General features: G+C 50.2%; 1 protein-coding gene across 1 annotated transcript; it reads left to right on the top strand.

Moving 5' to 3' along the window:
- Positions 1 to 487: 487 nt before the first annotated feature.
- Positions 488 to 7,611, top strand: LOC310873840 (protein phosphatase 1A-like; the record flags this gene model as incomplete). The annotated part of the gene is made up of 7 exons (XM_083786391.1): positions 488 to 823; positions 974 to 1,114; positions 1,706 to 2,092; positions 3,304 to 3,421; positions 4,014 to 4,125; positions 5,774 to 5,831; positions 7,546 to 7,611. 7 exons carry the CDS (start codon positions 488 to 490, stop codon positions 7,609 to 7,611), a joined length of 1,218 nt encoding a protein of 405 aa, XP_083642517.1.
- Between the last annotated feature and the right edge of the window lie 1,645 nt (positions 7,612 to 9,256).

Below are 9,256 nucleotides of genomic sequence, written 5' to 3'. Positions count from 1 at the left end.
ACAAGGGGAGAGCAACGGACTTGAACTCATGCTTCCTTCATGCCTGAGTGTCCAAGTTGCTCCTTTACACCTGACAGGGGGGGAGTTTCCCTGGTTGGACGTAGCGCGTGGAAGGAACACGTTATTCCAACCAGTTCCTTTCCCCTCCATCAGGCGCCCCGGCTGGCCAGGGGGAGGCAGTATAGAGACCAGTTCCTTTCCCCTCCATCAGGCGCCCCGGCTGGCCAGGGGGAGGCAGTATAGAGACCAGTTCCTTTCCTCTCCATCAGGCGCCCCGGCTGGCCAGGGGGAGGCAGTATAGAGACCAGTTCCTTTCCCCTCCATCAGGCGCCCCGGCTGGCCAGGGGGAGGCAGTTTAGTGACCAGGATTACTGCATGTTTTGTGTGAGGGTACCTACCCTAGGGGACACGGGGAGAACATGCAAACTCCACACCGTTGTTGATGGAACCACTTTTCCCCCTCCTCTCTCTCTCCCGACAGTAAATCATGGGTCAATTCCTCCCCAAGCCGAAGACGGAGAAGCACGGCGCCCGCGGCTCCGGCAACGGCCTGCGCTACGGCCTGAGCTCCATGCAGGGCTGGCGGGTGTCGATGGAGGACGCCCACACGGCCGCGGTGGGGCTAGGGGGGCTCCCCCACAGACTCACCGACTGGTCCTTCTTCGCCGTGTTCGACGGCCACGCCGGCTCCCGCGTGGCCGACTACTGCGCCGCCCACCTGCTGGAGCACATCCTGCCCACCCCCGTGGGGGGGCGGGGGGGCGGCCGCGGCCGCGACGACTCCGTGAAGGACGGCATCCGCTCGGGGTTCCTGGAGATCGACGTGCACATGCGCGCCCACTTCCTCCCCGAGATGCAGCAGCAGCCGCCGCTGGGCCCAGACGCGCAGCTGCAGGGCCCAGACGCGCAGCTGCAGGGCCCAGACGCGCAGCAGGGCCCAGACGACGCGCAGCAGGGCCCAGACGACGCGCAGCAGGGCACGACAGAGCCACAGGAACAGGAACAGGAGCCGGAGCGCAGCGGCTCCACGGCGGTGGGCGTGCTGCTCAGCCCCGACCGCCTCTACTTCATCAACTGCGGCGACTCGCGGGCCGTGCTCTACCGCGACGGGAAGGTGAGCTTAACGGGAATTTCAGACTCACAATCAAAGGGGCAAGAAGTCGAAGAAGTCCAGATCAAGGAAAAGTTCAAAAGTGTTGAGAACAACAATCACTTAATGTATCACAAGACAAGAGCGCTCCTGGAGAAGCACAACAGCAAAAGTATCCTGATTACAGGTTTCCACCCTCTCTTACAGTATATACATATATATCGAGAGTTCCCAAAATAAAATACACACGGTTGAAAAGCAACAAGACACTCCTTTAATCCATTCTGACCCGAGATCAGATTCTAAAAGTGTCTTAGGTTTTTCAAAAAATAGCAGACCTACAAGCTCATATCGCGCCACTCGGTGGCGCGATATGAGCTTGTAGATCTGCTATTTTTCAATAGCTAAAGCACAACATGATGCTATAACACCAAAATGGGTTCCCGTTCAGAATGGTTTAACACATGCCCTTATACGCTGTTGTTCCAGTCTGCTAGAATTCACACAAATAGGTTTTTGACTGCTGGTATAACAGGTGAAAGAGTATTTACCCTATACTAGCTCTGTCAGCAGTTATCCTACATAGACTGAAATGTCATTTTTACCATATTACAGGTGAGCTTCTCCACCACCGACCACAAGCCCACCGACGCCCGGGAGACGGAGCGCATACGGAGCGCCGGCGGACACGTGATGAACGGCCGGGTCAACGGCGGCCTGGCCGTGTCCCGGGCCCTGGGCGACTACGAGTACAAGGGCGTGGCGGGCCGGGGCGCCACGGAGCAGCCGGTGAGCCCCGAGCCCGAGGTGAACGCCGTGGAGCGGCGCGCGGTGGCGCCGTCCGGAGGAGGGGGAGGAGACGAGTTCGTGGTGCTGGCCTGCGACGGCGTCTGGGACGTGATGAGCAACGAGGAGCTGGGCGCCTTCGTGCGCTCCAGGCTGCAGCTGTGGAGCGACCTGCAGGCGGTCTGCGACGCCGTGCTGGACACGTGCCTGCAGAAGGTATGTACAGTACACGTTATTATTTGTATTACAGTATAAGTCTTCTGAAAAACCTACATGTTTCTGCCTTTCCCCCTGGCCAGGCTGATGAAGGGGAAAGGAACTGGTCGGAATAACGTGTTCCTGCCTCCCCCTGGCCAGCCGGGGGCGCCTGATGGAGGGGAAAGGAACTGGTCTCTATACTGCCTCCCCCTGGCCAGCCGGGGGCGCCTGATGGAGGGGAAAGGAACTGGTCTCTATACTGCCTCCCCCTGGCCAGCCGGGGGCGCCTGATGGAGGGGAAAGGAACTGGTCTCTATACTGCCTCCCCCTGGCCAGCCGGGGCGCCTGATGGAGGGGAAAGGAACTGGTCTCTATACTGCCTCCCCCTGGCCAGCCGGGGGCGCCTGATGGAGGGGAAAGGAACTGGTCTCTATACTGCCTCCCCCTGGCCAGCCGGGGCGCCTGATGGAGGGGAAAGGAACTGGTCTCTATACTGCCTCCCCCTGGCCAGCCGGGGCGCCTGATGGAGGGGAAAGGAACTGGTCTCTATACTGCCTCCCCCTGGCCAGCCGGGGGCGCCTGATGGAGGGGAAAGGAACTGGTCTCTATACTGCCTCCCCCTGGCCAGCCGGGGCGCCTGATGGAGGGGAAAGGAACTGGTCTCTATACTGCCTCCCCCTGGCCAGCCGGGGGCACCTGATGGAGGGGAAAGGAACTGGTCTCTATACTGCCTCCCCCTGGCCAGCCGGGGGCACCTGATGGAGGGGAAAGGAACTGGTTGGAATAACGTGTTCCTTCCACGCGCTACGTCCAAACCAGGGAAACTCCCCCCTGTCAGGTGTAAAGGAGCAACTTGGACACTCAGGCATGAAGGAAGCATGAGTTCAAGTCCGTTGCTCTCCCCTTGTCCCCCATATATGGGGACTAGGTTGGTGGAGGGTGTGTAGAGCCCAGGATCACATTAGATGATTGACATGAGCTTGTAGGTCTGCTATTTTTTGAAAAATCGAAGAACGACTGACATAGAAACATAGCTTTTTCAGAAAACTGTCAGGATGTAGAAGACATTTTTATAGAATCTGATCTCAGGTCAAAAAGGGGTAAATCGAGTATATAAAAAGTTTCACGTGGTGCGTGAATTTGTGTAGCTCAACAAAAGTCAATTCATTCATTCATTCGATGCTTATTATTATGTCGTTGTTGTTTTCTCCGGTCTGGTCCTTTTCCAGGGGAGCAAGGACAACATGAGCGTGGTGCTGGTGTGTTTTCCCGGGGCTCCAAAGGTCTCCGAGGAGGCCAAGAGGAGAGAGAAGGAGCTGGACGAGTTACTGGAGACTCGGGTTGGAGGTAAGAAGTGTTGTTTTTGGCAGCAAATTTCTATTTTAGTTTTAGTCATAATAGTCTCTTGAATAGTTTTCACTTAGTTTTTTAGTCACATTTTAGTCACCTGGAATGTTCCAGTGTTTAGTCTAGTTTTAGTCGACTAAATGTCATACGATTTTAGTCGACTAAATCTACAGTTGATTTAGTCGACTAAAATGTTTTTCGACGGGCCTTGATGTCGTTGTAATGACATATTTTACACTTTGGTTGCATGCTGAAAATAGCAGATATACAATCTCACAATGGTTCCATGTTGAGTGTGTGTATGCCCTCAGAATGACAGAACTGTAAGGGTCCATTTGGAACCCTGAGGGTACCTGGACCCCACTTTGAGAAGCACCGTTTAAATGTACACACTGGTGTCGGCTCGATACTCTGTATCAGCTACTGTATAATACGGGACTTCGGAAATCGGTATCGGAAATGGAAAATACATCAATAGTACATCTCTGACCTGAACTTGACTTTGTTGATATTCAATAGACTTAACGTGATCGTGATCGTGTGTGTGTGTGTGTGTGTGTGTGTGTGTGTGTGTGTGTGTGTGTGCGTGCAGAGCTGCTGAAGGGAGGAGGAGTTGCTGGGGTCCCTCATATTGTGGAGGTGATGGAGACCCTCGCCACTGAGACCATCCTCAATCTGCCGCCCGGTGGAGGTCTGCACAGCAAGTAAATAATGCAGCACACATTTTGTGCAGGAACCCCTTTTGGTGTTAGCATCACGTTATGCTTTAGCTATTGAAAAATAGCAGATCTACAAGCTCATAGCGCGCCACCGAGTGGCGCGCTACGAGCTTGTAGGTCTGCTATTTTTGGAAAAATCGAAGAATGACTGGCATAGAAACATAGCTTTTTCAGAAAACTGTCAGGATGTAGAAGACCGTTTTAGAATCTGATCTCAGGTCAAAATGGGTTAATCGAGTATATAAATAGTTTCACGTGGTGCGTGAATTTGTAGCTCAACAAAAGTCAATTAATTCATTCATTCGATGCTTATTATTATGTCGTTGTTGTTGTTGTTGGAAAAACACATGTACTCAGCACGCACGCACGCACACACACAATGAGATAAAAAAACATTGATCCACCTTACAGTAGCCTACTGATACAGTATACTGGTTCTCAAACGATGGGGTCATAGACCAATTTTTTCTTATGAGTCACGAGTAGAATTTTTCCCATAGACATTTAAAAAAGTATTTATTTCGACGGGTTACGCCGCGGACATAAAGCCAAGTCGAGTCGTGACAAATCATGACATAAACACAATATTTTGGACCAAACAAATAATTACAAAGAAGGGAGAAAAAAAAAGTGTTTTTCTCCTCTTTCTAATTCTTTGTTCGGCCCCAAAAAGGTGTTTGTTTGTTGTCATGATTTATTCACAACTCAAGTTGGCTTTGTATACGAGGCTTAAAGGAGAATTCCATGCTAGAATGCTTTCTTATCTTTCTTTGTAGTTGTTACGTCCTCACCAAAGAGGTCCAGGTGTTTCTTTGTAGTTGTTACGTCCCCACCAAAGAGGTCCAGGTGTTTTTTTGTAGTTGTTACGTCCCCACCAAAGAGGTCCAGGTGTTTTTTTGTAGTTGTTACGTCCCCACCAAAGAGGTCCAGGTGTTATTTGTAGTTGTTACGTCCTCACCAAAGAGGTCCAGGTGTTTCTTTGTAGTTGTTACGTCCTCACCAAAGAGGTCCAGGTGTTTCTTTGTAGTTGTTACGTCCTCACCAAAGAGGTCCAGGTGTTATTTGTAGTTGTTACGTCCCCACCAAAGAGGTGAGAAGCGCTCAATGAATTGCATTGCATTGAATGGGAATTTAATGGGGCTATGGGGTGTTGTGCTAGTTCGCTTATTTCCATCTAAAGAAGTAGTAAAGTGTGCCACTTGGGATACTATTTACATTATGAAGAGAGGATATATACAAAGAAATTATAATTTTGAGCGATGGAAATAAGCGAATTAGCACAACACCCCATAGCCCCATTCAATTCCCATTCAATTCAATGCAATTCATGTAGGGCTCATGGTAGGGGAAATAGCCAAATAAGGAGCTTTTTGCACAAAATAACACCTGGACCTCTTTGGTGGGGACGTAACAACTACAAAGAAAGGTAAGAAAGCCTTTTAGTATATGGAATTCTCCTTTAAAAGGTCTTTAAATAAATACTTTTTGAAAAGTCTACGAGGAATCATTTCCTGGGCCCTGGTAGGGGGCGGGACTGTGACGCTCTATACTGTACAGTGTATACTGTACAGTGTATGTGTGTGTGACCCAAGAAGTGACCGTGTGTGTGTGTGTGTGGTCGCTGTGTTCACAGGCACGGCGTGGTCGAGGCCGCGTACAACAAGCTGAACACACACAAAGGAGTGGAAAAGGTGAGTTCTTGACCCTTCTCTCTCAAAACCTTCACTCCATACAGCATGGGGAAACACGCGTGTGTGTGTGTGTGTGTGTGTGTGTGTGTGTGTGTGTGTGTGTGTGTGTGTGTGTGTGCGCGTGTGTGCATGTGCATGTGCGTGTGCGTGCGAGAGAGAGAGAGAGAGAGAGAGAGTGAGAATACATATCTTTGATCTAAGTGTGGACAAAATGTCAAGGATAGGCTCAGCATCGACACAATAGACAGCAGTTTGTTTAGAGAATTTCACATTGCTGACTTTACCGTATTTGGTTTGATAACATCAACGCCCTCAACAGACGCTAACCCGGCCTTGACCCATTCTGACCTGAGATCAGCTTCATACGAGGTTTCCACTGGACACAGACACTGGTCTGATTAACCCATTCTGACCTGAGATCAGATTCTAGAAATGTCACAGTCGTTCTTCGATTTTTCAAAAATAGCAGACCTACAAGCTCATAGCGCGCCACTCGGTGGCGCGCTATGAGCTTGTAGATCTGCTATTTTTCAATAGCTAAAGTATGACATGATGCTAATACCAAAATGGGTTCCCGTTCAGAATGGGTTAAACCCTTAACCCCTAACCCTCAACAGACCCTAACCCTTCTCATGCACTTATGCCAATCTTTTTCATGTCAAGGACCCCCAAATTGACACCAATTAGCCCCACGGACCCCCTATTTGAAAATATATGCCAGGGACCCCCATAAGAGAAGATTTGTACGGCTCTAGCAGTGATTCTCAAACAGTTTAATTTCAAGGACCCCCAGTTTGACATGCATTAGTCTACATACAGACCCCCATTTAATGGCATTTATATCTCTGGGACCCCAATTGATGTTGTAAAATCAATGTTAATGTAACTCTGAGAGTGTATACAAATGGACCAAAATGGACCCGACAATCACAATTTAGCAGAGTTAAGCTGTTGGTATCTTAACCGGCGGCTGGCTATCATCTATCTATTGTATTAGAATAATATCTGAGAACTTTAACTGCAATAATATCTTTAACTCGTTTGTATTTTGTTAACACATTAGTTGTGTTTAGTTAAAGGACCTATAACATAAAATTAAACTTTTTAAATTTCTTTTGTGTTTTTGGGGCTCCCATATGTGTTTTCTATCCCCACAAATAACCAATTTTGAACAATCAGGCCTTCATGTCATATGGGTGTTTTAATGGAAATTGCTCTCAGAAACAGCTCGACTGATTTTGGCCTCATCGTGATGTCATCAATGTCACCCTACTTTGTATAATTCCTCCATTTCTTCAGTCTTCAGTTGCAAATTTGCATTTCCACTTTGTTTACAATGTCCACCATTGTTGATTTTCCAAGCTGGCATGGAATGGAAACAAGCCTGGTTTTATCTAGCATCAGTATTATAATGACTCAAATATTAAATAATCTGCATATCAGCACCCTCTCCACGTCAGGACATTGTGTGGTACTGCAGCTAAAACTGCTTTCAAAGTCCAGAAATAATTGACAAGGCCTGGTTATATCAGAGTGGTGATTGAGCCTCAAACCATTATAAATAACCTTGAGGGACATAGACAATATGATTATTAAATATTAAAAGCAGTTTTAAAATGCATGTTATTTGCGCTTTAAAGGACCACTTCACCTATTTCCACCTGTCTAATAATGGTCCCTCTAAATTCTCTCTACTTCTCTGTGTCTCCTATAGGCAAAGGAATCTCCTCGGGAAAACGGAAAGGCTGACGCTCCGATTCAGAAGGCCACGATTCAATGATAAATCGATCGTCTTACATTCTACGAGCCTTTAACACGTTGACTACATAACCCACATTTTATTCCAGTGTCTTTCCCCGTGTCATAAGCTAAACCCGCAATTGTTTTATGTGTTTAATTCACCGTTTTTTTAATAACTTATAAAACAAATTGCGGCTTTGTCGCGTAACTGCCTTTGCAAGGGCTTCTGGGAAACTGAGTCCAACGCAAAGTGAACGAGGTATTTTCAGTATTATATTCTACATTTGAAACCTGTAGCACTGCAGTTGTATTGTGTACTGTACATATACTGTTCTTTCTTTGTTAGTTTTAAATAAATTGGTTTTCCACACAAATGTATGTCTGTATTGTCAATATCATAATGTATTTTCATAATGTGCCTGACTGGTGGTAATGTCTATGCATAAACGGTTAAATCTAAACCTTATTCTTAACCCATTCTGAACGGGAACCCATTTTGGTGTTAGCATCATGTTATGCTTTAGCTATTGAAAAATAGCAGATCTACAAGCTCATAGCGCGCCACCGAGTGGCGCGCTACGAGCTTGTAGGTCTGCTATTTTTGAAAAATCGAAGAACGACTGACATTTTTTAGAATCTGATCTCAGGTCAGAATGGGTTCATCAGACCAGTGTGTGTTCCAGTGGAAACCTCGTATGAATCTGATCTCAGGTCAGAATGTGGGTTAAATGTAAGCAGAGTAAAACTACGCCTAACCCTAAATGTACAGTATTTCTGACCCTCAGTCAAAACAAATTCAAGAATGCAAGAACCACCCCGTCAGCGTCAGACAGACAGACAGACAGACAGACAGACAGGCAGGCAGACAGACAGACAGACAGACAGGCAGGCAGGCAGGCAGGCAGGCAGGCAGGCAGGCAGGCAGGCAGGCAGGCAGGCAGGCAGGCAGGCAGGCAGGCAGGCAGGCAGGCAGGCAGGCAGGCAGGCAGGCAGGCAGGCAGGCAGGCAGGCAGGCAGGCAGGCAGGCAGGCAGGCAGGCAGGCAGGCAGGCAGGCAGGCAGGCAGGCAGGCAGGCAGGCAGGCAGGCAGGCAGGCAGGCAGGCAGGCAGGCAGGCAGGCAGGCAGGCAGGCAGGCAGGCAGGCAGGCAGGCAGGCAGGCAGGCAGGCAGGCAGGCAGGCAGGCAGGCAGGCAGGCAGGCAGGCAGGCAGGCAGGCAGGCAGGCAGGCAGGCAGGCAGGCAGGCAGGCAGGCAGGCAGGCAGGCAGGCAGGCAGGCAGGCAGGCAGGCAGGCAGGCAGGCAGGCAGGCAGGCAGGCAGGCAGGCAGGCAGGCAGGCAGGCAGGCAGGCAGGCAGGCAGGCAGGCAGGCAGGCAGGCAGGCAGGCAGGCAGGCAGGCAGGCAGGCAGGCAGGCAGGCAGGCAGGCAGGCAGGCAGGCAGGCAGGCAGGCAGGCAGGCAGGCAGGCAGGCAGGCAGGCAGGCAGGCAGGCAGGCAGGCAGGCAGGCAGGCAGGCAGGCAGGCAGGCAGGCAGGCAGGCAGGCAGGCAGGCAGGCAGGCAGGCAGGCAGGCAGGCAGGCAGGCAGGCAGGCAGGCAGGCAGGCAGGCAGGCAGGCAGGCAGGCAGGCAGGCAGGCAGGCAGGCAGGCAGGCAGGCAGGCAGGCAGGCAGGCAGGCAGGCAGGCAGGCAG

The sequence above is a fragment of the Protomyctophum parallelum genome (assembly GCF_964188405.1).
Source record: "Protomyctophum parallelum genome assembly, chromosome: 16".
Lineage (NCBI taxonomy): Eukaryota > Metazoa > Chordata > Actinopteri > Myctophiformes > Myctophidae > Protomyctophum > Protomyctophum parallelum.
This window is presented reverse-complemented; position numbering and strand designations above follow the sequence as displayed.